Raw genomic sequence first — 24,513 nt, forward strand, 5'->3', positions numbered from 1 at the left:
AAGCCTTAGCTCTATCTAGTAGAGCCTTCGTCAAATCCTTTACCAACCTAATATAAGAAGTAAGACTACCATTATAGTTAGTATAAGTATTATAAGAGCCATTAGATATATAGGCAATTAATATATATATCCTTATATTTATAGTAACCATAAGTATAATAATAGTAGTAGGAGCTAGTACTAGAATGATTATAATATTCGTTAAAAGAATATCCTACTAGAGCCAACTATATATATATTCTATAGGGTACCTTACAAAGCTTACTAGCTTTAATATTACTATGTTTAGTTAGCCTAAACGATCTTGACGCGACTAGCAGAGCGCTAGAAACTATAACAAAGTCACCATTAAATCAATTAGAAGGAACCAAACTATACAAATTTGCTTAAAAACACCAGACTCGTAGAATCGCTAAAACACCACGAAATTAGCGATAGAACAAAGGAGCACTTATAATATAGAAGCTTTAGCACGCTTACACTTTCGAGGCATTATAGGAGTAGGAGTCGACCCACTAGCCGTCGTAGTATTTACGATAGGCGCATCTGACGAGTCATCTATTGATTCGAGCGTAGGAGGCGTCATCTTATTATTATTATACGTAAAACTATTAATCCTATCGCTACTACTATTATAGAGGCTATATTTAAACTATAGCTTTAAAGGAATCGCTCTACTATACTTGACTCTTTTAGACTTCCGAATACGGAAGGCGGGCCCCCTGAAGGAGCTATCAAGGTAAGAGCGACAAAGAATATAATACCAGGAACAGTATTACCACAAAGCGTAGTTAAACGACTACCGCGTTTAACTAGGGGGTGTGTCGGAAGCTGTAGAGCTTCTAAGCGTATTAGCCATGCATTTGCCACAGCTGTATGAGGCTGTTTAACGCATTGGCCAGTCCCTTTGTCTATAAATACCACTCTTTTTGTCTCCTTTGTAGATAGTTCAACAAGGTACTCTTTCCTTCGTACAGCCACCTACTGCAGACACTGCTTTTAATGCTCCCGGAGCTCCTACTGCGTTCGGCACTCCAATTTCTAATAATTACCACTAACAACCCGCGGCAGAAAACCAGACCTTCTGTGATTTTATCGCGACTCTGGATTATCTAAATCGGAAGGAAGCTTTGCCCTCCGCCCCCAATTTCCGCAGCCTAAGGCACATACAATACACTTCTGTGGCCTCCGCGGCTGCCTGACCACAACATGGATGCACCAATTGTTCCGCCAATCCCTTCAAAAATCCGGGTCGATGACCCCTCCCTACGGCCCATTACGTTGGGAGTATCAAACGATGTAGCCATCGATGCTCCTGTCCCAGAAGTTCGCGCTACGACGACGGACCAACAATGCAAGGACTTTGACATGAATAGGACTACTCATGTTGTAATACAGTGAGCTCTGATCTCGGTTATTAACCAAATGATCTCGAGACATTAATAGCATGAGGTTGACTGTGCCGGTAGAGTGACGATTTCGCGACAAATGGATATCTTCCGATGCATCGGCTACCAATACGATTGGAACTATCCTGGACCATTCTGGCATTTCCTTGGAAAGATGGTGGCCAAGGCCGTGTTTGACAGCAAGACGGAGCTTCGCGAGCTCAATTTTGTTGCCGTAGGCAGGCGAGAATTTGTCGCTTTCACGACGTCCATGTGGAGAAGGAGTCAAGGAGGAGGCAGAGAAAAAAGCAGACGAAGAAGGAGGGAAAGCAGTACCCAACAAAACGGCGGCTGAGGCCGCTGAGCTACCCCCGCTTAGCGTCATCGAGGTAAACTTCAAGAAGCCCCAGCCAGGGAAGCCATTCGAGCTGGCTTGGGCTCCTGCCAGGGGCTTGTTCACCGCCAAGATCAGAGAATGTAGGCCAAGATTTACCTAGTGTGCAAGTTAGAAGACAAACTAACCCGATATAATCAACACAGGGAATGAACGTTCTGAAAATGAAGATACATACGAGGACGTTCCCAAAGAACCAGAGTAAAGGTATTGGAAGTTCAAAAATACGAGTCCGACGAAGGACGGCATTCGGAGAAATTGCGTGTTGTGGTTGTGAATGCCTTCGCCGTTTCCATGACAGATCATAATTAGACCATTTGACGCATGGCTAACAAATGAAAGTCACCTAATAAGGTTCAGTAACTTAAGTTGAGGCTTCCCAGACTTAATGAAGTTCGATGGACGGTAGCATCTCCCATACGACCACTAAATTACTGACCGTTTTGACTCCTTGGCATGTTGATTGGAATTCAAACTGCAGGGACGGTCGTCATGCTCGCAGTTTATTTAATTATGACGGTTCCTGAGGTAGCTTCCCCGTTCGCGCCTTTCTTTATTTTATATTTTGTCTTTATTTTCCTTTTCCAGTCCACAAGCTCAAAGTGCGACTATTGTTATATTGGCCAAGCACTGGTTCATCTCGAAAAGGTATGTCGGTGGTCCTAATTACTCAGAGCATCCAATCTGATTTGACCATGCTGCATTTGTTTACCTTCTCAGTATGAATTGATATGCCGTTTCTAGGAAGCTTGAAGTGTAACCAACCACTGAAAAATCAAACAGGGTGCATCTCCAATCTAATCTGTCAGTCCCAACGAGTTTATGACAGAAAAGGGAAGGGGAAAAAAACGCCAGGCCAATGCAGAATCTCGGATGCTGCCCCTTCTCACCACTACAACATGATCCGCATGAATCGAGCGCCATCCCCTTTCTTAGCACCGAAAGTACCTCTTCTCCACCCACCGCTCCTCGATATCCGGCACCACCCGCCCGACGACGACCGAGATGTCGGGGAACACCTTGGTCAGCCGGTGCAGGCCCATCCGCCCGGCGCTGTACGTGACCAGGACGATGCGGTCGGCCCGGACGCCGTGGTCCACCAGCACCTGCACCGCCATCAGCGCCGACCCGCCGCTGCTCATCTGCGCGTCCAGCAGGAGGACCGCCTCGTGCCGGTCGATGTCGGGCGGCAGCACCAGGTAGTGCAGCTCCGGCTCGCCCGTCCGCACGTTGCTCTGGATCAGCATCCGGCCCGTCTTGCAGTCCGTGATGCACCGGTGCAGGCCCGCCTCGAGCGCCGCCCCGCCCCGTAGCACGATGACGGCCGACACCTCGCCCCGCGGCCGCAGCCCGGAGTAGGTGTGTGCCTGCGGAGTCGTAATCTCGACTGGCACGAACGGGATGTTGTTCAGCGCCCTACGGTTCGTTGTGGTTGGTTGATTAGCACCCGGCCCAATTATTGTCTGCACGCGGTTTTAAAATGGCCGAGGGTCATGGGGGGGAGGGGGGCTGAGGTTGACATACTGCTCAACCAGGAGGGCGCTGAGGCGGTCAAAGTAAAAGATGAAATCCTCGCTGGACGTGTCAATGTCGTGGATGATGGTGTTCATGCCCTGCATCTGTGGCGTCTGCTTCATGATCGTCACCTTCGGAGAAAGCTTCTCTGACTGCGCCTCGAGCTCTAGCCGGGTAAGCGCTGCGCGATGGTGGGTTGATTTCTCGAGCAGCTTCTGCTGGATGAACTGCACAACCATGGCTACTCCGGTCAGATCTCGACGCGTTTTTTTGGTCTGTAGCAGTTCTCTCCCACTTACACATGGCTACATGGTTCTCGACGCCGCGGGGAACAATGATATCGGCCACCTTCCGCTGAGGATCGACATACTATAGCGTAGACCACGGTTGAAACTATGAACAAGACGGATTTTGGTTTTCGAGCAAGGGCCGGCAAGCTTACCTTCTCAAAGTTGGGCTTCACAAAGGTGAACCACTGCTTGATAATGCCCTCGAGATCTCGACCGCGATCCCTCTGGTCACGCAATACTGCCGCCACGTCAGCAGCTGCAGGGAAAGTATTAAGTCAACACACAAAACGTACTCCTCCTTGACAGGCAGGTGTCTGCATCGGCCTCACAGAAGATCTTTGTGGTCCCAGGTCACGTCAGCCTCTGGGTGACGGGGGCATGGGGTCGCTTTACGTTGTTCTTCACACCTTCATATCCAGGAGCTCAAGGACCCTAGGATCGTAGAGGGCGAAGATGCCCTCAAGGATAAGGACGTGGGGCGAGTAGATGGACGTCGTCCTATCCAGCCGGGCGTGTTTCTCAAAAGAATATACGGGAATCTCGGCACGTTTTCTACGGCGGACCGCGTCATCAGCTCCAGCTAGGCCTGATGCGTGTCCATGCACTTACCCGGCTTTGAGATCACGCAGTCGGTCTACCAAGACATCGAAATCTATGGCCTGCGGCGATGACGCATGAGCCCGGCAGATCGGGACGCTAGAGGTGCCTGTGGGCTTACATCTGGCGCGTCGAAATCGTACTCACTCCGAAACGCCTTCCGCGAGGACTCCTCGTCCAAGCTTTTGTAGAACGAATCCTATCGTGCCAACGGGGCGGGTGGGAACCGATAAGCCTCCGTCCGGTGCATCTCCGAGACCCGCCGTCTAATGATGACTTACGATGGACAGGATGACCACCCACGGCAGGTTGAGCTTGTTCACGATGGCGTGCGACAGCGTCGATTTGCCCGATCCAGAGCTGCCGGCGATGCCTATGATGCTGACATCGGCCCATGGCGGCGCATAGTGCGCCCTCGTTGCGATCGTGCCGTCTGTCTCGGGGGCTGTCGTGCCGTTGGCGGCGGGGGATTCGCCGCCCTCAGGAGCCGGCATGATTGGGGCGGCTCGTTTGGCGGGTACCTATATACCCAAGGTGGGTTGGGGCGTATAAACCTCGGTCGGTGTGGGAACCGCTCAGTTCTGTGCTGAGAAGGAAGGGCTAATGGGATCGAGCAAGTCTATGCCCGAGGCGGCCAGGGAAGCTGCGTTCAGGTGATGGATGCGGACTGTTAGTGAGACTGGACCAAGGTACCCAGCTGCAAGGAGCTTGAGTTCTGTCTGCAACTTGGGCTCCGCGAGTTTCTCGGAAACCGAGCAGCTAATATCCTCACAACTCCGCGGAAAGAGGTAAGTCCCTGGTTCGTGCTGCCTCGTCCGTTTCATCCCAGGCAACGAAGTGGAAAGCCCTGTGAGGCGGCAAGTTCTTCCTCCTTAGGGCTATCTAAGCCAGTGCGGGGCACTCCTTACGGGGGCTCCGCTGAGCGACTGCCGGACCCATCCACAGCTGCCACGCCAGTGGCCCGCCGGCTCGGCTTGGGGCGGCGGCGGCAGCGCGGCACACGCATCGATAAGGTAACTACCTCAGCTACGGAGTAGTTATTGGCACTGAGGCTGGGGACTCGTCGGGTTTGGCTCCACATTAGGGAAGCTTTGACGCATTTCTCGCTCGCTCGCTTCAGGCTTTGGCCAATTTCACTCCCTCCGCTTCCCTCTCGAGTCCACTCTCGCATCAATTTTTTCCCCCCTCTTGGTCAACCATCAGAATTCAGCTGCCTATCGGGGGTTGGTTGAGCTACACGCACGACAGATGTGAGGCGCAACGCACCAGCAGATAGGCATATGTCCAGCTGGAGCGCAGCGCTAGAACTTGGCGAGCTCGACCTCGATTCGGCTTTCCGGGACGCCGTCCTCTCCCAACTGCGACAAAGCTTCGACCGGATGGTATGCCTCCTCCCGCCAGCTTCGGCTCTGATACTGGCGATTATGGATCCTAATGTTGAATTTGTGAGCAGAACTCCTCAACCTCTACCGCGACGCCCCCACAACATGCGTTCGAGAAACGGGCCGCCGAGGTCAAGGCGCCCAAGAGGTGAGCGCCATCCGTACTTTTTTGCCTTGCCTTCGCAGACAACCTCCGGCAAAGTGATGATTGCATATCAATGGGAATCTCTCCGAAAATATTATGTGGAGAAACTCTGCAATACTCGTTAAACCCCTGATTGCCTCAATCTATTCTGCTCTCGCACCGTTTTTTGCGATATAGCACTCTTGTTGTGCAATGCTGACTTGGGCCAGCGATATCAATGCTCTGATTCTCGACTACCTGTTGATGGAAGGGTATCCCAATGCCGCTGCCAAGTTCTGTAAGGAGGCAAACTTGCAGCCGCAGCAACCGGACCCTTCAGTCCAGACTCGTCAGGAGATTCAGCATGCCATCCATAGCGGCAACATCGAAGCGGCCATATCGGCCCTCAACAAGCTGGATCCAGAGGTGAGACTTCAAGTTCTCTTTCTGCTTTCTGTGTTCCCTGCTTTGCTATGATTTGAACACGAGTTTCAACATGCACCACGCTAAGGCTTCGGCCTATGATGAGACACAACCACATCGTATATGAGCAACAATTTTTTTGTTCCGTTATTGCTGTCATCTCTCCGAGGAGCAAGGACCCTAACTAACACGGCATATAGCTGCTCGACACAGACCCGAAGCTACACTTTTCGCTCCTCCGGCTGCAGCTGGTTGAGCTCATCCGCCAGTGCAACAACGGGGACGTCACGCCAGCTTTGGAGTTTGCAACTAAGAATTTAGGCCCACGCGCGGCTGCCAACCGCGAGTTCTTGGAGGACCTTGAGCAGACCATGGCGCTCGTCATCTTTCCTCACGACAAGAACCTGCGGCCGGAACTCGCGAGCTTGCTCAGCCCGGACCTTCGTCGAACCACTGCGGCGAGGGTCAACGAGGCGATGCTCCTGCGGCAGAACCAGCGCAGGGAGGCTGCTATCCGCCAGTTGGTGCGCATGCGGGCCTGGGCGGAGACATCAGCTCGGGCCAAGAAGAAGGATCTGCCCGAGTCCATCGAGCTAGGTCTCAAGGCCGACAGTCCCGAGGGCCTCGGCGCTGGCGAGGGCGACCACGAGGCAATGATTACAACATGAGTAATGGCTTGTATGACTGGAATGGTGACGTCTTTACCTGTTTCCTTTCCCTTTAGGTTCTTTTTTTTTTTTTTTCTTTTTCGGATGCGAACTATTTGGGTATGCGCGGGTATTATCAGGTGGGCTTAGGCGTTAGGGGCATGGCACCGCTGGGGAGACTAGAACATGGTCCCTCAATAGGGATGGGCACGGGTATGGGTATTCTGGGGAAGCATGATGATGGCGTTGTTATGACAGTTTTTACCTGTGGTGTGCTCGGAATGAATAATATAAGAGCTTGGACCGCCCCTCAGCATGATACAGTCTATTAGACGTCTACAGCGTTCCGCAACACTGCGCGCACAGCAAACACCTACATTGTATCTGCGCAACCTTCCATAGTGCCTCGCATTCTATGAAATGAAGACCCCTAATCCACCAGCGAGCACCGATATTCCCGGATGACGGTGACACACTATGTACAACAAACCCATCGCCCACATCATCCTCCCATATATACCTTTTACTTGGTGCGGATATGCTTGAGCTTGCCGGGCGAGTACAGAAAGTTGTTGGCGTAGGCCTTCGGCACAAACTTGCGCTCATTGGGCTCCTGCACAAAGTACTCGTACCCTTGCTTCTCGGCAAAGGCGATGGCGTCTTCCTTGGTCTTGAAGTTGATGTGGGTGCCCTGCATGAAGTCGCCCGAGGACTGCCATCCCATCAACGGGTTCTCCCACCGGTGGCCCTTGCCCAGCACATCCCAGTCCATGCGCCACCGGCTGCTGCCGTGCTCGCCGGATTGGGTGGCCGGCTTAGAGGGCTTGTAGATGCTGCGTGAGAGAGGTTGGAAGGTTAGCGCGCGAGCGGCTGTGGTATTGGGGTTTGTTTGGGGGGAGATAATGTACCGGACTGTCCTGGCCTGCAGCTCCATCGGCGCCCCGGAAAGAAGACCAGCAGGGGTAACGTTCTCCTCACTGCCGTCTTGGACGTGCTTCGGCACCGGGGTGAAGGTGCTACATTTTCAATGGTCAGCCGAGTCCCAGGGGACGACGCCCGGAGGGCGGCAGCGGGGTTCGCACTTGGTCGCCATGTCAATGGGTACGTTATAGTCGGGAGCATTCCGCGGGAGCGTGGCCATCGGAGAGGTCTCCTTCTTCTCCTGCTCGGTTTTGGCCGGAACACTCGTCGCCGCCGCCGTCGCCGTCGAGCTCTCGTAGCGGCGCGCGGCGGGGACAGCGGCGGTGCGGGCGCGCGACGCGGTGCGCAGCAGCCGCGCGGCCGAGGCGGTCGTTCGTAATGAGGACATGGTGAATCGCACCTCTCTTCGGGGAATCGGAGGGGTGCGGGATTGGTCGACGGTCTCGAGCTCCAACAGCCTGCAACTGAAGCTGGATCTTGAGAACGAGGCGATTAGTTCGACTCGACGTTGTGACGAACGGGCCAGTGCTCCAGTTGACGGGTGGCCCCACCTAACGTCGTCTGATTGGTCGGCCGGAAAGAACCGCGCAACAACCTCTGCCGGCGAGGGCCGCTGTGATGGTTTTCCCGCTCTCAATCAGGAACCGGACGTCTTTAACAGCTCAACTCCTTCGAACGACGACTCGCCTCCCCCAATTGAGCCGGACCCGCGACTCGATTGGCATTCGTCCCCTTCATCGATTTTTCGACGAGTTTGCGAGCGCGCGCGACACATTCTGCCAAAATGAGCTACGTCACCCGCCGGGCGCTTTCGACCCTGATCCCGCCCAAGGTAGGTTGCCCGTGGGCTATAACAAGAGGGCCTGAAGGGTTGCTAACGGTTAGGGCTTAGGTCGCTTCTCCGAAGGTGCGTCATTCTTTCCTGTCGAGCCTCGCACTCCTCGAGCTATCTACCGAGCCGTCCGGGACCCGGCGAAAACGGCAAGAGCTCCTGCACTTTGCGCAGGGACGTGGAGGGCCGAGGGAAGGGGGCGTTTTGCAATGCCGGACAATCGGGATGGGAAGAAACGGAGGATCAAAAAAATTCTGCTGGCTAACTTTGAGCGCAGGCCATTGGTGCTGCCCCTGATGCTGTCCGCATGCAGCGCGTCGTCAGCTTCTACGAGAAGCTTCCCCGTGGCCCGGCTCCCGAGGTCAAGCCCACTGGTATTCTCGGCAGATACCAGGCCAAGCACTTTGGCAAGAACCCGTCGGCGAAGCGTATGTGGCCATTGTCCTAGCGAGAGATTGGGGACAAGCGGAGACTAACATTTTTTTTCTCTAGCCATCGTTCAGGCTATCGTCTTCCTACTTGTTGTTGGCTACGCCCAGAACTACTACTTCCATCTCCGTAAGTTTGTGCTACATGGTCGTCCCTTAAAACGTTGATTGCTCATTAAGTTCCAGGCCACCACAAGAACAACGCCCATTAAGCACCACGTTGCAGGGTGTTTTGGGTTAGCGATGTCCCAGGCGTGTAAATAAACCATTGTTTCAATAGACAGGGTGCCTAGCGTGCACTGCAACAAACTTTTCTTCATTATCCCCGTGTCACGGTTACCAGGCTTGGCCGCCATGTGTCATGGTCCGAGTACACGTTCTTTGAAAGAGAAGAAGCTTGCAGACGTTAAGAGGCCATGTTCAGTTTGCTGCGGAAACGATGTTGTTTCGGCCATCCGTGTGAAGCGGGATTCAAGTCACGCTTTTTCTCGCCTTGCAATCTCCTGACCAATTCGAAGTGGCATTGCGGACAGCTCTTCGAAGAACCGAGCCTACCCAGATTTCTTTGACCACAGCATGCCATCGGCCTAGAGCGAGAGGGTCATTGTAGAGTGCATGTACAAACGCATAATTAGGTCGTTTGACTGCTGTTTTCATGTATTCATATTCCGCCCCTCTGGCTTTTCCGGATCACCTTGAGTCAGAATCTCAAATGAAGCCCACTGACCTGTGATGAGAGTTGAGCAGTGCCCAGTGCAGCGCCTCTTGCTGTCTCATGGGTGGGCTTTGTTGTGGGTTTGGAAGGGTGCCCTTCGTGGCACCCGTGGGCTGTGAGTGGGCCATTGCTTTGCGCTAATCCCTAAATGGTAACCGTACCAGCTCTGACCTTCATCATCCGCTCTCTCGTCCGAGTCGCCAGTCAGCCGGCGAAAAGAGAGAATCAGCCAGCCCGCATCACCTCGACAAGAGGATAACAAACTCCTGCAACCCTTCCCCCCTCCAACCGACACCCCCCACCAAAAACACCTGACCTTTCCTTCCCTTTACCTTCATTTTACCCTAGCGACCGTCCGACCCAAACAGAGGGATTATCCCCAAAACCTCGGTCCTCGCAAACAGAATTTCTAGGGAGAAGGGGGTAGGTCCCCACATTTCGCGGCGTCGCACAGCCAAGTCTGCGCCAGCCATCGACATTCTGTCCAGAAGCAGCATTTGGATTTCTCTTTGGCTTTGCGCCCTCCCGCTCTGCCGACACTGGTTGCTGACCGAATACCTTTCGTTCTGCTCCAGATACACTAGCCCACCATCCTTTTAGGCCCCCCAATTACCCACCACTATCGCGACGCGCAATCGGTCACATTCTCGTAACCCGATCGCCAACGTCCCCGACGACCGTAGGATGGCAACTGAGTCACCCAACCAGCGATCTGATGAAGCTACTCTAACTTCTTCCACCGAGCCCGTAAGTCCTAGTTCTCATTTTTCTTCTCCCCGGCCCCCGTCGGTGCTCGCTCGTCGCCGCTAACCGCAGCGGCCCCGCGCCACCTGCAGACAATCAAGGTCGACTCCGACTCGCAAAATGTCGATTCCAAACAGCCGCACGTAAACGGCGAGGCCTCCGCTGCCGCGACGGACGAGCTCGAGAACAAGCACATATCCGATATCGTCGACGATTTGGTGAATTCGACAGAAGTTAGCATTAGTGGAGGATCCGACAACGAGGCTGCCAGATCAGATGCGTCAAAGACCAAGGACGACGCGAAGAGCCAAGGCCGCGCCTCTTCGTCCGTCAAAAAGCCGACATCTTTCAAAGCAATCAACGTCAATAAAACCTTTCTCACTTCCAAAACCCCCGCCCCGGGCACTCAGCCCAAGGCTGCCGAGAAGGCGGCCCCAACGACCAGCGCCGCGTCCCCCGCTCCGGGCACCACGACAACGAGCCGGCCGAGGCTGGTTGCTAAAGTCGGTAGCGGTTTGATTACGAAGAGTTCCGGGGGAAACGGGGGAAAGCCGGCTCCTGACCCGAGCGCTGTCTGGAACAAGAATCGACGTGAGCAACCAATTGCCCGAGGTAACGCTGGCCCTTGACGTAGGTAAAGACTAACAAAACGCACAGCCGCCCCTCCACCGGAGCCGAAGAAGTATACCGATGAGGAGCTCAGAAAATATGGAATCCACATGGCCTCGCGACTCCAGTCTGACTCCTCAAAGGGCCACTCCAACTGGGCCGATATCGAAGACGATGACGATGATTGGGCTCCCGATACCATCACGTGGAAAGACGGCACCAAGGTTGCCATCACGCATCCCGAGGGACCGCCCGCCAACGCGCCCGCATCAGAGTCAAAAAACCAGCCAGCTTCGAAGGACAATGCGCCCGCGGAGAGTACCAAAGCCTCGAGCCCGAGCAGCTCGCCATCCGTCAAGCCTGGGGTCCTCGGTTCCGGAAAGGGGCTCGTACTGAAGGGTGCGCCTGAAAAGCCGACTCTGGTGGCGAAGCCACCGCCTCCGCCCGCGCCGACCAAGTCGCCATGGGCGCCCCTACCCAAGATCGAGAGGGTCTCTCCAGCGGCGGTGGAGGCTCAAACGGGACCAAGACCACAACCGAATTCCGGTGACGCCCGCACGAACCAAATACGTAGTCAGCCGCCACCCAAGGAGATTGCGGCAGACGACTTCAGCCGAACCCCTTGGCGAGACGGGCCCCAGGGAGGCAACAGGGAACTTTTCAACTCGCAGTCTGGCCGCTATGAACCAGCTCCAGACCGCCGTGGTCCGATGCGCCAGGAGCCGCAGTACGGACGGCATCCCGCGGTCATGCAGCGGCCACCACATCACGAACAGCAAGGGCCTACGGAATACTCGGGGGGCCTTCAGCCGGGCAGAAACGAGCATCAGGGACCGGAAGAGCGGAGACGAGGATCCTCGAACATCCCCGGCGGAAGCGGTAGCTGGCAACGACTCAAAGGTGCCGAACATCCACTTCCCCCGCCCGAGCTGATCAACGCCCGTCGCGCATCCACGACTGCAGGAAGCGAGAGCCCCGCCTCGCCGAGAAACTTCTCGCCCTCTGGCGCTCAGGGCGGCTCCCAGCATGGCCATGCGTTTGGGCCCAGACCTTCTCCTGGAACGGCCCATGCGACGCCCTATTCAAGTGGAACGGGCCCTGCCGGCCGCACCATGCCCCCCCCGGTCCAGCCCTCGCCTACGATCACGCCGGTCGCCCCCATTACCGAGGATGACATTGAGCTGCAGAAGAGGTTGATGCGCGAGCGTCGGGAGCTCGCTCTGAAGCGTCGGCAGGAGGAAGAGGCCAGGGAAGAGGCGGCTCGCAGGGAACGGATTCGCCTGAAACTGGAGGCACTGGGGCCACCCCCGGAGACGAGCAAAAGCAAAAAAGCGGCAGCTAAGGATCAAGCCTCCACTCCGACGCAGATTCAATCGCGGGAGCCTACGCACTCTGAAAAACCAGCGCCGGAGCGATCGCAGGAAGCACAAAAGGAGGCTCCCCAGGCCGTCACGCCGCAACCGCAACCTGCCAAGCAACCTCCCACTCAACCCATCCAGTCCACCGAACCGGCAGCACAGACCGTTTCAAAGCCCGATGGTGCCGAATCTCGCCCGCAACCTCACCCTTGGGCAACTGCGCCGCGGCAGGGTGATCGACCGGCGGCGGTCTGGGGACCCCAGCCTTCGACCAAGAATGTATGGGCTGCTCCGAACAACAATAACAACCGAAGCCTAGGAAATGGGACTTTTGTGACCGAAATTGGGGCACCACCACCCCCCTCGGGACCTGGACCGATTGCACCGCCGAGCAGCGTCCGCGCTGCTGGCCCGTCGCAGACCAATATGACTTCGGCCGCCCCCTGGCAGCCACCGATCGGGCCCCCGAGACAGCCGCAGGCACCCAGGAGCACCGGTGAACACGACATGAAGGACAATCCTTGGGCCGCTGCTGTTCGTGCCAACGACGACAGGTTCTCGGAGATGCTCAATTCTCAACAGGACGACAGGGAGCGTCGGTTGCAAGCAGAAGGTCGCTCCCTTGCGGAAGCCCAGCCTGCTATCAAAGACACTTGGCGTCCAACGAGGCTTGACGAGAATGGAGTGCGTACCGAGGGCGCACCGAAGCAAACCATACACATCGGGAAAGAGAACCCGTGGGCTGGTTCTGCCGAACCTAAGCCCTCGGCCTCCCAGCAAGCGCCGTCGGTGCCGGGTGGCGATTCGTCCGAGTACAGTCAGCTCCCTCAGAGCACCATACCTGCCCACGATATGGCGTCAGCATCCATGATTGGCACAAAGACGGCGGTGCCGCCTGGAAGGGGCTCGCGCTTCTTCCCGGCTCGCGATGCCCGTCAAGACGCTCGTGACGTCCGTCCAGAACCGACTGCGGAAGCGTTACGGCACAACGCTCCATCCCCTCCCCCTCCCGATATGGCCGGCCACCCGGCATTCGACGGCGACGCAACCCACCCACACGTATCGTTACCGCGACCGCACCCGATCGTACGACTCCCACCAGCGGCTTCGGAATCAAAGACGAGCGCGCCAGAGGCTAACCGGACCGCTGCTGGCTCCTCAAGGTCCCAGGGGCCCAGCTTTGCCTGGGCATCACAGCCGGCCTACAAAGAAGCGGATGGGCCGCGCGCATCTACTCACAAGCCGGAAAACCCGTGGCAGGCCAAGATCGACAACCTGCTGGGTGACCGCAAGGTGCACCCGTCCAGGACTGCAGCAAGTGACGTCCAGGCTCCCCCCCAAAAACAGCAGGAGTCGTCGGTTCCCGAACCAGTGGCTCCCGACGCCGGGGTGGAAGGGTTGGCTACCACCAAGGTGATGGCCGAGGAGTGCTTTGAAGAGCAGGAAATGGGGTCTGTCCCTCCTATCAGGCTTCCTAAGACGGTTCCAGAGATGGCATGGCAACCTAGCCCCGCACCGAAGCCCCTTAGCAAGAAGCTTTGGCCTACCGTGCTCAGTGCGGAACCGATCAGCTTCCCCGTCGACGTGTCGGGGGCTGGAAACGTGTGGCGTATCTGCATTCCAGGGACCGAGAGCAAGACTATCACGGTTCCGTTTGGCCGGACGCGCAGCAATCCGCGTCGGGGAGGACCGCGCGGCGGCCGGCATAACTCGTCGGCTCAGCATAGGCAGGGCAAGGGGCGGGACGGGTCTTCCTCCTATCCGGGGGAGCAACGCGACGGCGCCTCGGGCTCCAACTCGCACGGCAGAAACCACCGAGGTGGTTATCGGGGACGCGAAAACTGGTCGCGTCATGCGGCCTCCCAAATCCAGGCATGATTTGAATAACATCGCCATTTTAGGTCTGGGCCGCGAGACAAAAGGAACAGTTGTCGGGAAGTTTGCCCAGACCACTTTAAGACACTCGAGCTGTCATACTTGGATGACGACGCTCTGCCCCACGGCACAACGGTGGCACCCATGCACAAGTTACCTGGGTAGGTAACGTTGAACCGTTGGTCTGCCCTCCATTTTGATATCGCTGCGCGATACTAGCAGCAGTGTACTTTTGTTTTCTTCCTTTTTTTTTCTTCTACTCTTTCCTCGGGGTCTCTCTCTATTACCCTCTCCTTGCGACGTGGCTGCTTCTCTGGTCGCTTGCAGCAACCCCCCCGGGTCTGTCCCATCTCGTCTTAGAGGATGGATGAGACGATTACAGGACACGAATACGGGCAACGAGCTCGTCGGTTTACATACTATGACGCAGCCTGATAGCAGGCGGGCAGCTAAGGCCGCACGCTCGAGTCTCCAACGGTGACGATGTGGGCGTGGACGGGCATGACATGGATCAGAAGGAGAGCACGGGGACAGGGACAGGGACAAAGCAATCGGTTGCTCGTACTGGATTTTGCGATCTGGGCCTTGGCGACCAACACTAGCCAGGCTGCTGACCAGCTAAAACGGGAAAAACGATGAATGTCTTGAGTGTTTGTGCGTGTGTGTCTGGCCTCTGAGATAGACCGGAGAAGCAAGGATACTTGTCCCATATTGATGTGGACAGACGGGATGATGGATTGCTCTCTGCCTTGCAGTGTCAGCCACAACGATATGTGGTGATGGGCCGGGGCATGACAGTACGAATGGGCTGGTGCAGTTGCAGTTGACAGTTTTAGGTCTCGAGACCAAAAAAAAAACGTATCATGATCGAGGTCCTTTTTACGGTTTGTTTGCGGGTTGTGACTTTGCTCGGTTGACTTGAGACATAATTTTTGGCGTGACGTTATCTGGCCCCTCTCTGTCGTCAACCTTTTTGGACTATGGCCGAGATGAGAAGCCGTTGCGCGTTGAGCGTTTAGTGCGGCTCTTGTCAATGTAGTGTGTCCATTAAAGAGATATGGTGAGAGCAGCGCAATCGCGGTTTATCGTTGCTTCATGGGACTTTCTCTCCTTAATGGAGTTGCCCCGCTGGCCGCGTCTCCGCTCACTCGGGTTCCCCTCATCGAGTTCATTTCCTCTCACCTCTCACACAACCACGTGCTTCCCGACTACTTAACACTAGTCATCACTCATCTCATTTTTCGGCGCCACCGCCCCCGGTCTCAAAGATCCTCAATTCGGATCTCGACCTCCAATATGGCGACCATTACCAATGCCAGCACCGGCGGCGGCAGCAGCAGCGACGACGACAACAACAACAACAATGTCAATAACGACAGCAGTAGAGGAGGTACTGCCTCTGACGGCGGTGGCCTTTTCAAGGGAGTGAAGCTAGCACAGAAAAAGAAGCTGATCAACCTCCTCCGCGGCTGGCCGGCTCCCAGTCTCCTCCCCGCGGCCGACCTGCAGGAGGCAACAAACTACGTCCTCTCGGACTCGGCCGTCGCCGTGCCCGTGCTGCAGTACGGAATCGACCCGGGGTACCAGCCGCTGAGGGAGGAGGTGGCGCGGTGGCTGAGCGAGCTGTACCCGAGGTATACCCCCCCCGGGTCACCAGGGTCACCACCACCCGAAAAAGGCGGGCGTGGTAGCGATGGTGGTGGTGGTGGTGGTGGTGGTGGTGGTGGTGGTGGTGGTGGTAGTGGTGACGGGAGCGGCGGCGGGGCCGGGATATCGGCCGACGAGATCACCATCACGGGCGGCGCGAGCCAGAGCCTGGCCTGCGTGCTGCAGTCGTTCACGGACCCCGGGTACACGCGCGCCGTGTGGGTGGCCGCGCCCTGCTACTTCATGGCCTGTCCCATCTTTGAGGACAACGGGTTCCGCGGCAGGCTGAGGGCGCTGCCCGAGGACGAGGGGGGCGTGGACGTGGGTGTGTTGGAGAGGCGGCTGAAGGAGTGTGAGGCGGAACCATGGGAGGTATGTTATGTTATGTTATGTTTTTTCTTTTCTTTTTTTCTTTTTTTTTTTTTGTATATGTTCCCCTTGCCTCTCTCTCCCTCCTAATCTCTAGTTGTATACAAACCCCTTATTCCAGATACTAACATGTCGGCCTCCGCACCTCTTTACTCCCTCATGCAAGAACCGCCCCCTCAAGAACCCATACCCAGACCGCAAGCTGTACCGCCACGTCATCTACCTCGTCGCGACGTGCGCCAACCCCTCCGGCAAGACCATGTCCCTGGCCCGCCGCGAGCAGCTGGTCCACCTCGCCCGCGAGTACGACGCGCTCATCATCAGCGACGACGTCTACGACTTGCTCCAGTGGCCGGTCACGCCTCTGTCTTCCCTCCCGTTCCCGGTGCCGGTGCCGCCGCGGCCGCCGCTGCTGCCTCTGCTCTCGCAGATCGACGCGGCCCTGCCGCCGTCGCGGCACAACCCGGCGGGCAGCGGCAAGGTCTTCTCGCACGCCATCTCGAACGCGTCCTTCTCCAAGCTGGTCGGGCCGGGCGTGCGCACGGGCTGGATCCACGCGTCGGCCGACTTCGCCTACGGCTTCTCCGTCACGGGCACCAACCGCAGCGGCGGCGCCGCCAGCCAGTTCGCCGCCGCCGTCGTCTGGCGCGCCCTCGCCGCCGGCCGCGTCGCCCGCCACGTCGACACCGTCGTCCGCCCCGCCCTCCGCCGCCGCCACGCCCTCGCCCTCGACGCCATCGCCCGCTTCCTCGCGCCCCTCGGCGTCACCGTCTGGGGCGGCAATAGCGTCCGCGGCGCCGGGCAGGGCGTCGGGTTTTCTCGCGGTGATGGTAGTAGTAGTAGTAGTAGTAGTAGCAGCAGCAGCAGCAGCAGCAGCAGCAGCAGCGGAGAGCGGTGTGGAGACGCGGAGGTCGGGGACGGCAGGGAAGAAGTGTACGGCGGCTACTTTTTGTGGCTGACGCTGCCGGAAGGAGTGGATTCCGCGGTGGTCGCGGAGCGGGCGAGGGCGGAAGAGGACCTGATAGTGGCGCCGGGCCAGATCTTCGAGGTGGCGGGGGATGAAGACTCGGCGAGGTTCCCGAGGAACTTGAGGCTGTCCTACTCGTGGGCGGACGAGGAGGACATCGTGGAGGGGATAGACAGGTTGGCAACGGTGCTGAGGAGGGTGTTGCGGGGGGAGGGTGACGACGAGGCCCGGAAGGAGGACGCCCACGGGGATGCACAGGTGTTCAAGTAAACAGAAGGGGGATATGGTGAGGATTTCTACTGGATCCTGGATCGTGCTATCCGCGTACTTCACGAATCTCAAAATAGGGACGGCGAGTCGTCTTGACAGGAGCTTGTATGCATGGGGTGTGGCATGGGCCACATCCTCCCCCGCTGCCTCATCGCTTCTCCTCGGTCGAAGGATCGGGGTACGAGTGAATCTAGGAGCATAGCAGCGTTAGCAAGAATGGCGTGCAGGTGCAGTGCGGTATAGGTGGTCAGGTCATGCCTTGTCTGCGAGTGCCAGCCATTCCTCAACCCCCCGCAGGTACGGGTCAGCAGCGGCGTCGACGGGCTGCTCGTGGCCCCAGACGACCATCTCGTCAAACTCGGCCTGGACCTGCAGGGAGCCCTGGGGGGGAGCCTCGGGCTCGAGGTCGATGACGTCGGCTTCCTCGGGCCGCCTGGATGGCTGCTTCGGCGCAGACACGGTCGCGACGACGCCGCGGTAGTTATCTGGCAGCTTCGCGGCGGTGCCCCGGAGCTTGCGTCCCCGAAAATAAGCGGTGCGGGTCCCGGCTAGCGGCAAAAACAGCGAGTCAGTTAAGGGGCTCTTCTCTCATCTCTCTCTCTCTCTCGGCCTTTACTGAACAGGATCCTAACCCTCGTTGACTCGGGGGTTCCAGAAGGGATGGGCAGGCTCGGCGGCGCCGTTGTGATGGACGCGGCACGGGAGGACGTGCGGTGTCGCCTTGGGGATATCTGCCAAAGGCTTTTCAGATCTGACGCTGAGCATCGGTTGTGACATTTTGGGTCCGCTCTGTTCCGGCAGTTGGTCCCGGGCCGAGAGATGATAAGACGCGTTGGTGAAGCGAAGTTTAAGTGGAACGCGGTTGACGCGCCTGCGCTCTGCCGCTCTGGAAAGTTGCAGGGGTTCCGGTTAAGCATGTGGGGCACCGGGAGGGCCTGGGTTGCACTCTGTTAACTTATTGAAGAACTGAGGCCATCAGATAACTAACCATTTAAATCAGGCTTCAGTTCAATCACGAACTTCGTGGTACATTACAAGACAACGCTTTCACCTCGGTTGAACAACCTTTGCTTGTGAGATACAATGCTCGTCATATTTGATTAACGTATAAAATAACGTAAGGGTCATTCATTTGGATTAAACCGCCACTTGGCGCACAATGGGAGATCGATATGCTGCCCGGAGCCCTCCACTTCAGCCACTACATTCCCGTAACCAAAGATGTCGCGGTCGCGGTATCTGATGGAATCTATTGTCGTAGTTCACTGTACTGTATTTGCCGTCGTGCTGTACAAGCGTGACGAACAAGAGCAGTATCAATCCACTGGGCTTATTATGTCAGTTAGGATATCATGCCAAACAATGTCCTTCTACATTTACGATACCCTCCCTCATCGACTATGAAGGGCCCGGGATCTGAAGGAATGAGGGCCGTGGAGAGAGAGAGACCCGGGATTTTGAAGAAACAGAGTACATAATTAACCATCCGCGAATCTTTCTGTTTCCCGACTACCCAAAAAAAGACCATACCCTTGTTGAGTAGATGCGGTGTATGTACATGCCGAGGGAGTTGACTCCTATTTCGAGATTCCATTGCAGGTTAAGGATGAGGGCTGGCTCGATCTCTCACCATCTGAACCAACCCGCTGGATTTTTCGGCTGGCCTTGGGGATAAAGAAGGTCACATGGACGGAGTCACCATAGTCACGCACCCCTTTTCTCTCACTAGAACCGGCGCGCTCCTTCCACTCTGTGCGAGGGCACACATGCTTGCAATTATGGATCTTTTTGGCAACTCAGAAGTCGGAAACAAACCCAAATCTCCATCACGTGCAGCTATCATAGGGCTGGCAAGTTGATACCAGTTGTTGTTCGAATCAAGTTCTTCTGTAACACCACCGACCATCGCCGACCATCGCCGACCATCGCCTCCATGGCATCGTCATCGTCATCGTCGCGTCCGGGCCTGATCGGCCATCTCTCACAGGCGCTCTCTGACATGTCAGCTAACCTTCGCGACAAGCTCATCCACCTCACCTATGGGCCAGCCATTGCCATCGCTAAGCCGGCCATCCTGAGCCTGCTCTCTTCCATCGAGGTCGGCACCTTAATCCTTATCGACGACCATCACCGAGAGCGCCACGTCTTTGGCCGGCCACTAGAGTCCCCGGACCTCGACAAAAACACCGCATCAGTACCCAACGGCAATAGCCGATCCTTTGCCGATGGACACGCTAACCCCGCCGTCACCCTGACCGTGACCTCCCCTAACTTCTACCTGCGCCTCCTCCTGCTCGCCGACATGGGCTTCGCCGAGTCCTACCTCCTCCGCGAGGTCGTCTGCTCGGATCTGACTGCCTTCTTCCGCCTCTTCATCCTCAACCGCGCCCGCCTCAACAACGGCAGCACCCGCCCGTCCTCCCCGTTGCTCAGCACCGCTCTATCCCTCCTCCTCCTCGGCTGCTCGTCCGGGATCACGGGGAGGACGATGACGACGAGGGCGCGGAGCAATACGGCCGAGACCGCCCTCCTCAACGCCTCGGCGCACTACGACCTCGGAAACGCCCTCTTCGCCGCCTTCCTGTCCGCCGACATGACGTACTCCTGCCCCGTCTGGGCTCCTCTTCCCCGCCGCAGCAACTCCGTCGTCGCCGACGACGACGACAGAAACGACAACGGCGACGAGGAAACGGACGAGGAGGAGGAGACGCTGGAGGCGGCGCAGTTCCGCAAGATCCATCGCGTCATCGCCTCGGCGCGCATCAAGCGCGGCGACCACGTGCTGGAGATCGGCACCGGGTGGGGTTCGTTCGCCATCGAGGCCGTCAAGACGACCGGCTGTCGCGTGACGACGGCGACGCTGTCGAGGGAGCAGAAGGCCTGGGTCGAGGAGAGGGTGCGGCGGGAGGGGCTGGGAGACAAGGTCGACGTCTTGCTGCTCGACTATCGGGCCATCCCGGCCGTCCCCGGCGGTTACGACAAGATTGTCTCGATCGAGATGGTCGAGGCGGTCGGTAAGGAGCATTTGGGCGCGTACTTCGGGGTCGTGCACCGCTTGTTAAAGAGGGAGGGCGGCATAGCTGTGCTGCAGTGTATCACCATGCCCGAGGGAAGGCAGGCGGCGTACGAGGAAAGGGAAGAGTGAGTCTCAATTGAGTGCCGGGGAGGGGGGAAGAGAGAGGGAGAGAGAGAGAGAGAGAGAGAGAGAGAGAGAGAGAGAGAGAGAGAGAGAGAGGAGCGCTAACGACTGACTCTAGCTTCATCAACCGGTACATATTCCCGGGCGGCTATCTCCCGTCTATCACGCAGCTGCTGGACCATATCACCGCCGAGTCCAATGGCACGCTCATCGTCGAATCCGTCGCAAATATCGGAGGCCATTACGCCCGGACCCTCCGCCTGTGGAGGGAGAGATTCCTCGCCAATTATGACGCCAAGATCCGCCAGGTCCTCGCTGCGAAACATCCGGATACGAGGGAGGAGGAGCTTGATGTGTTTCGGAGAAAGTGGGAGGTAGGCTCCAGGTCACACACCCAAGTGACTGATTATTTCGCTGACAAGCTAGTACTACTTCTCGTACTGTGAGGCCGGTTTTCTGACCAAGACGCTTGGCGACGTCATCATCACCGTCGGCAGAGAGGGTGCCATGGAACTGATGGAGGATATTCCCCTCTAAGAATCGGTGATGGCTCCGGTAACGATGGCACAGGGAACTTCATGGGCAAGCAAGTCGAATCGTGTGGTGGCCTTTCCTCTTCCTCATTGGTGATCGAGCACGAGCCGTGGAGCGGCATAAGCAAGACGAGCAGCATTGATCAGCGTTTTTTCGTCTTCTTCCCCTTGCTACCCTTCTTCGGTTTCGACTTCGCCTCGTCCGGATACCGGTTGGCATGCTCCACGTCGAACGCCGGCTTGTGTTTCCTGAACAGCAACATTGCAACCCGCGCATCCTCTAAACTCGAGTGTTTCCCTGCCTGGATCTCGACGCCCAGCAGCTCCCGCGCCAAAACCCGCAGCGCGGGCTTCCCCCCGTTCCCGTACTTCCTAAACCCGGAGAACTTGGCCGTGTCCCGGATCATCTTGCCCGGGTGGTCCAACTCCAACACCCGCAGATCGTGCTTGACGTCGTGTCCCACCACAATCCGCCCTTTCAGGAGCTCGGCAATCTGCGCCTGAACCTCGTCAAACGTCCTTGCGTTTGCCATGTGCTTCGGTGCCACGCCACTGACATGCGTCCGCCAGTCGACCACGCGTTGGCGCGGCTTCACGTAAGAATCGTAGACCTGCTTCCCGTGGAAGTCCACCACGCTTACCCTTGCCAGCGCATCTTCATACCCGCCGTCTCCCACCCCGACCATCTCGCAGTCGATGGCGATATACTTGCCAACCTGGACCTCAGGGGCTAGTCCTTCATTTGGGCGGCCCGGGTTGTCCGTCGAGAGCAGGGAGTTGCCTCGGAGGCCGAGGCCATAAGCTTCCGCTATGGACTCTGGCGAGATGTCGTTGTCCGCTGCCCAGACGGCGAGCGAGGGCGAGATGCCGTGTTTGTGGGGTACGGCGTCAATCTTGGAGGATTGCGTGTTGCCCATGGGGGCTTTGGCTTTGGACTGGTCACCTTTTGAGGAATCCTTTGACGGCTGAGCCGCCTTCCGCCCCTGGTCCTGCTGCCGCTTCCTTTTTTTCCTCGGCCCTTCCTTGGCCTGCTCAGGAACGCTGCCGTCCGCTTTTCGTTTCGGTGCTGCAGGCTTCGAGGCCGACTCGGCCTTGATCTTGGCTTGCAGCTTTTTCCAATTTGCCGAAAGTTCTATCATTGCGGCTCAACCGTTGGTAATTCCTGTAAAATTGTGCATCATTCTTGGTTGTGTTGTTGTGTGTTGTTGGCGTTGTTGGTATTATTCAGGCAAAGACCATCGATGAAGTTCGAGAAGAGACGGAGCGAGTCTGCAGCAAATGCCTGGGATGCCACTGCATGTGAAGTGGGGCGCTGCTGCGTTCCTTTGCAAGGGCCTAGCGCGCCCGCTGGAAAGCCATCAAGGTTCTGGGACCCACTCAAATTTGCTTAACGGGGAATTCTGCCCCTCCAACGCTCCCACGCTCCCTAAGCCAAAACGCTCGAACTTCCCGTTCAGCATCAAGTTTCATCACGACTCGCCGTTATTCCATCAACATTCATCATGAGTCCGGGCGCTACTAACGGAGAAGCCGAGGTTGGCTCAAATGAACCAATGCAGAAGAGCAAGGCGACGCCCGATACGCTCAAGTACGTTTCGACTGGTGGACGCAAACCGCTTTCTGGCCATAACTAACTGCATCGCATCGCAGGATCGGATGCATCGCCCTCGTCACAAAAGATGGGCAACCACGGCGCGCCGAGATCCTCAGCATAAGGGAAACCAAAAGTGGCAAGCAATTCTATTGTAACTTTGATAACTTCAACAAGCGATTAGACGAATGGGTTACGGTTGATAGGATCGACTTCGATCAGGATGTCGAGTGGCCCAACCCGGACAAAGACAAACTGAAGGACGCCAAGAACAAGAAGACGGGAGCGGTGTCCAAAAAGTCACAACCCTCGAAGAAGACGCAGAAGAGGATTGGCAAGCGGGAGCAGTCCGTCGCGTCAGAAGGCCAGACACCGCATCAGTGGACCGAGTCTGCCGACGCGCAAAACAAGCCAGATGGGGAAGACGGAGCGAATGCGAGCTTAGAGGTCGGGGCCACGCCCGGCGTCGGCCCCGACGAGATGGAATTGGACGAGGACGAGACGCCGGCCAGCGCCGCCAAGAAAGAAAAAGCGCAGCCGTTCAGCCGCGAGCAGGAGATCGAGAAGTTGCGGACCTCGGGCTCTATGACGCAGAATCCCGCCGAGATTTCCCGCATCCGGAACATTAACAAGGTTGAGTTCGGGCGGTACGTGCTCTTTCCTTGGTACTTCTCGCCATATCCGGAGGCCTTCAGCCAGGAGGACTGCATCTATATCTGCGAGTTCTGCCTGAGCTACTTCGGCAACCTGAAATCCTTCACGCGGCACCGCACAAAGTGCACACTACAACATCCGCCGGGGAACGAGATCTACCGGGACGACTTCATATCATTTTTCGAGATTGACGGCAGGCGGCAGCGGACATGGTGCCGGAACCTGTGTCTCCTATGCAAGATGTTCTTGGACCACAAGACGCTTTACTACGATGTGGATCCCTTCCTCTTCTATGTCATGACGTCTAGGGACGAGAAGGGGTCGCACATCATTGGTTTCTTCTCCAAGGAGAAAGAGAGTGCGGACGGATACAACGTGGCTTGTATCCTGACACTACCACCGTACCAGCGCAAGGGGTACGGTCGGCTGCTCATCCAGTTCTCGTACGAGCTATCCAAGATCGAGGGCAAGCTCGGGTCGCCCGAGAAGCCGCTTTCTGATCTGGGTCTGCTGAGTTACCGGCAATACTGGGCGGAAAACATCATTGATCTGCTGCTTGGATACAGCGAGAGCGGGGAGAAGTGCACGATTGAGACCATTGCAACACGGCTCGCCATGACGACCCAGGACGTCGAGCACACCCTGCAGGCGCTCAAGATGCAGGTGTATCACAAAGGGGAGCACAAAATCGTGATACCAGAGAAGCTCCTGAAGCAGCGGGAGAAGTCGAGAGCGAAGCAGAAGCGCGTGATCGACCCGTCGAGGATCCAGTGGAAACCTCCGGTCTTCACCGCGGCCAACAGGACATGGGGATGGTAGTTGTGTAAAACGCGTTGTTTGCGACCATTATCGTTGGACGAGTTGGGTCTTAAGAGTAGGCGCTGGATTCATATACCCGTTGATGACATTCGGATTTGCAGCAGGAGTGTACCCCTTCTATAGAGACGTGAATTATTTAGTGTGCAGTTAATCCGTTCTCCGCATGTATCCCGAATTGTACGAATACGTACAATTGAATCAGTGAATCACACTACGGTTTATCGTATAACTAACTACAGATGAACCGCATTTACGGAGTATCGTCTTATCCATCTAATGGGA

The 24,513-nt window shown here is 56.7% G+C and overlaps 12 protein-coding genes across 12 annotated transcripts; 8 read left to right on the forward strand and 4 right to left on the reverse strand.

Annotated features, from left to right (window-relative positions):
• The first annotated feature begins 980 nt into the window (after positions 1-980).
• P884DRAFT_15726 (uncharacterized protein) lies at positions 981-1,875 on the forward strand. The gene is made up of 2 exons (XM_069437245.1): positions 981-1,397; positions 1,470-1,875. Exons 1-2 carry the CDS (start codon positions 1,210-1,212, stop codon positions 1,741-1,743), a joined length of 462 nt encoding a protein of 153 aa, XP_069297745.1. The 5' UTR covers positions 981-1,209; the 3' UTR covers positions 1,744-1,875.
• Positions 1,876-2,201: 326 nt separating this feature from the next.
• Positions 2,202-2,581, forward strand: P884DRAFT_15721 (uncharacterized protein). The gene has a single exon (XM_069437244.1). The coding sequence runs from the start codon at positions 2,239-2,241 to the stop codon at positions 2,446-2,448; it is 210 nt and encodes a 69-aa protein (XP_069297746.1). The 5' UTR covers positions 2,202-2,238; the 3' UTR covers positions 2,449-2,581.
• Positions 2,353-4,678, reverse strand: P884DRAFT_329429 (uridine kinase family-domain-containing protein; the record flags this gene model as incomplete). The annotated part of the gene is made up of 9 exons (XM_069445631.1): positions 2,353-3,198; positions 3,307-3,538; positions 3,597-3,666; positions 3,740-3,825; positions 3,881-3,923; positions 3,995-4,139; positions 4,197-4,246; positions 4,306-4,383; positions 4,466-4,678. 9 exons carry the CDS (start codon positions 4,676-4,678, stop codon positions 2,715-2,717), a joined length of 1,401 nt encoding a protein of 466 aa, XP_069297747.1. The 3' UTR covers positions 2,353-2,714.
• A 671-nt stretch (positions 4,679-5,349) lies between these two features.
• Positions 5,350-7,065, forward strand: P884DRAFT_259145 (CTLH/CRA C-terminal to lish motif domain-containing protein). The gene is made up of 4 exons (XM_069441316.1): positions 5,350-5,566; positions 5,638-5,714; positions 5,921-6,116; positions 6,314-7,065. The coding sequence occupies exons 1-4, from the start codon at positions 5,465-5,467 to the stop codon at positions 6,779-6,781; spliced, it is 843 nt and encodes a 280-aa protein (XP_069297748.1). The 5' UTR covers positions 5,350-5,464; the 3' UTR covers positions 6,782-7,065.
• Positions 7,066-8,153, reverse strand: P884DRAFT_223060 (ETC complex I subunit conserved region-domain-containing protein). The gene is made up of 3 exons (XM_069439543.1): positions 7,843-8,153; positions 7,669-7,776; positions 7,066-7,593 (listed from the first exon to the last, which is right to left on the reverse strand). The coding sequence occupies exons 1-3, from the start codon at positions 8,067-8,069 to the stop codon at positions 7,284-7,286; spliced, it is 645 nt and encodes a 214-aa protein (XP_069297749.1). The 5' UTR covers positions 8,070-8,153; the 3' UTR covers positions 7,066-7,283.
• Positions 8,154-8,440: 287 nt separating this feature from the next.
• P884DRAFT_291839 (mitochondrial F1-F0 ATP synthase subunit F of fungi-domain-containing protein) lies at positions 8,441-9,472 on the forward strand. Its single transcript, XM_069444125.1, has 5 exons — positions 8,441-8,513; positions 8,574-8,588; positions 8,791-8,941; positions 9,006-9,071; positions 9,128-9,472. The coding sequence occupies exons 1-5, from the start codon at positions 8,466-8,468 to the stop codon at positions 9,151-9,153; spliced, it is 306 nt and encodes a 101-aa protein (XP_069297750.1). The 5' UTR covers positions 8,441-8,465; the 3' UTR covers positions 9,154-9,472.
• An 868-nt stretch (positions 9,473-10,340) lies between these two features.
• Positions 10,341-14,245, forward strand: P884DRAFT_199591 (uncharacterized protein; the record flags this gene model as incomplete). The annotated part of the gene is made up of 3 exons (XM_069438241.1): positions 10,341-10,403; positions 10,493-10,991; positions 11,058-14,245. 3 exons carry the CDS (start codon positions 10,341-10,343, stop codon positions 14,243-14,245), a joined length of 3,750 nt encoding a protein of 1,249 aa, XP_069297751.1.
• A 1,293-nt stretch (positions 14,246-15,538) lies between these two features.
• On the forward strand, positions 15,539-17,495 carry P884DRAFT_299443 (pyridoxal phosphate-dependent transferase; the record flags this gene model as incomplete). The annotated part of the gene is made up of 2 exons (XM_069444688.1): positions 15,539-16,261; positions 16,425-17,495. The coding sequence occupies 2 exons, from the start codon at positions 15,539-15,541 to the stop codon at positions 17,493-17,495; spliced, it is 1,794 nt and encodes a 597-aa protein (XP_069297752.1).
• A 76-nt stretch (positions 17,496-17,571) lies between these two features.
• On the reverse strand, positions 17,572-18,310 carry P884DRAFT_259153 (ribonuclease H2 non-catalytic subunit-domain-containing protein). The gene is made up of 3 exons (XM_069441317.1): positions 18,128-18,310; positions 17,754-18,043; positions 17,572-17,685 (listed from the first exon to the last, which is right to left on the reverse strand). The coding sequence occupies exons 1-3, from the start codon at positions 18,270-18,272 to the stop codon at positions 17,644-17,646; spliced, it is 477 nt and encodes a 158-aa protein (XP_069297753.1). The 5' UTR covers positions 18,273-18,310; the 3' UTR covers positions 17,572-17,643.
• Positions 18,311-19,428: 1,118 nt separating this feature from the next.
• P884DRAFT_199928 (cyclopropane-fatty-acyl-phospholipid synthase) lies at positions 19,429-21,171 on the forward strand (the record flags this gene model as incomplete). Its single annotated transcript, XM_069438260.1, has 5 exons — positions 19,429-19,961; positions 20,004-20,139; positions 20,197-20,636; positions 20,753-21,008; positions 21,061-21,171. The coding sequence occupies 5 exons, from the start codon at positions 19,429-19,431 to the stop codon at positions 21,169-21,171; spliced, it is 1,476 nt and encodes a 491-aa protein (XP_069297754.1).
• Positions 21,136-22,436, reverse strand: P884DRAFT_15845 (ribonuclease H-like domain-containing protein). The gene has a single exon (XM_069437253.1). The coding sequence runs from the start codon at positions 22,304-22,306 to the stop codon at positions 21,311-21,313; it is 996 nt and encodes a 331-aa protein (XP_069297755.1). The 5' UTR covers positions 22,307-22,436; the 3' UTR covers positions 21,136-21,310.
• Positions 22,437-22,612: 176 nt separating this feature from the next.
• Positions 22,613-24,435, forward strand: P884DRAFT_223076 (histone acetyltransferase ESA1-like protein). The gene is made up of 2 exons (XM_069439544.1): positions 22,613-22,755; positions 22,818-24,435. Exons 1-2 carry the CDS (start codon positions 22,670-22,672, stop codon positions 24,229-24,231), a joined length of 1,500 nt encoding a protein of 499 aa, XP_069297756.1. The 5' UTR covers positions 22,613-22,669; the 3' UTR covers positions 24,232-24,435.
• The last annotated feature ends 78 nt before the right edge of the window (positions 24,436-24,513 follow it).

This window comes from Thermothelomyces heterothallicus, assembly GCF_042370625.1.
Source record: "Thermothelomyces heterothallicus CBS 202.75 unplaced genomic scaffold P884_scaffold_10, whole genome shotgun sequence".
NCBI lineage: Eukaryota > Fungi > Ascomycota > Sordariomycetes > Sordariales > Chaetomiaceae > Thermothelomyces > Thermothelomyces heterothallicus.

Coding starts and splice junctions, on each gene's coding strand:
- P884DRAFT_15726 (XM_069437245.1), top strand. CDS start 1,210: ATGGATGCACCAATTGTTCCGCCAATCCCTTCAAAAATCCGGGTCGAT. Junction 1,398..1,469: donor ACTACTCATGTTGTAATACA/GTGAGCTCTGAT, acceptor CTGTGCCGGTAG/AGTGACGATTTCGCGACAAA.
- P884DRAFT_15721 (XM_069437244.1), top strand. CDS start 2,239: ATGTTGATTGGAATTCAAACTGCAGGGACGGTCGTCATGCTCGCAGTT.
- P884DRAFT_259145 (XM_069441316.1), top strand. CDS start 5,465: ATGTCCAGCTGGAGCGCAGCGCTAGAACTTGGCGAGCTCGACCTCGAT. Junction 5,715..5,920: donor GAGGTCAAGGCGCCCAAGAG/GTGAGCGCCATC, acceptor GACTTGGGCCAG/CGATATCAATGCTCTGATTC. Junction 6,117..6,313: donor TCAACAAGCTGGATCCAGAG/GTGAGACTTCAA, acceptor CACGGCATATAG/CTGCTCGACACAGACCCGAA.
- P884DRAFT_223060 (XM_069439543.1), bottom strand. CDS start 8,069: ATGTCCTCATTACGAACGACCGCCTCGGCCGCGCGGCTGCTGCGCACC. Junction 7,777..7,842: donor CCCATTGACATGGCGACCAA/GTGCGAACCCCG, acceptor TTGAAAATGTAG/CACCTTCACCCCGGTGCCGA. Junction 7,594..7,668: donor CTGCAGGCCAGGACAGTCCG/GTACATTATCTC, acceptor TCTCTCACGCAG/CATCTACAAGCCCTCTAAGC.
- P884DRAFT_291839 (XM_069444125.1), top strand. CDS start 8,466: ATGAGCTACGTCACCCGCCGGGCGCTTTCGACCCTGATCCCGCCCAAG. Junction 8,942..9,005: donor CAAGAACCCGTCGGCGAAGC/GTATGTGGCCAT, acceptor TTTTTTCTCTAG/CCATCGTTCAGGCTATCGTC. Junction 9,072..9,127: donor GAACTACTACTTCCATCTCC/GTAAGTTTGTGC, acceptor ATTAAGTTCCAG/GCCACCACAAGAACAACGCC.
- P884DRAFT_259153 (XM_069441317.1), bottom strand. CDS start 18,272: ATGTCACAACCGATGCTCAGCGTCAGATCTGAAAAGCCTTTGGCAGAT. Junction 18,044..18,127: donor GAACCCCCGAGTCAACGAGG/GTTAGGATCCTG, acceptor TTTTGCCGCTAG/CCGGGACCCGCACCGCTTAT. Junction 17,686..17,753: donor GGCTGGCACTCGCAGACAAG/GCATGACCTGAC, acceptor CTATGCTCCTAG/ATTCACTCGTACCCCGATCC.
- P884DRAFT_15845 (XM_069437253.1), bottom strand. CDS start 22,306: ATGATAGAACTTTCGGCAAATTGGAAAAAGCTGCAAGCCAAGATCAAG.
- P884DRAFT_223076 (XM_069439544.1), top strand. CDS start 22,670: ATGAGTCCGGGCGCTACTAACGGAGAAGCCGAGGTTGGCTCAAATGAA. Junction 22,756..22,817: donor GCGACGCCCGATACGCTCAA/GTACGTTTCGAC, acceptor ATCGCATCGCAG/GATCGGATGCATCGCCCTCG.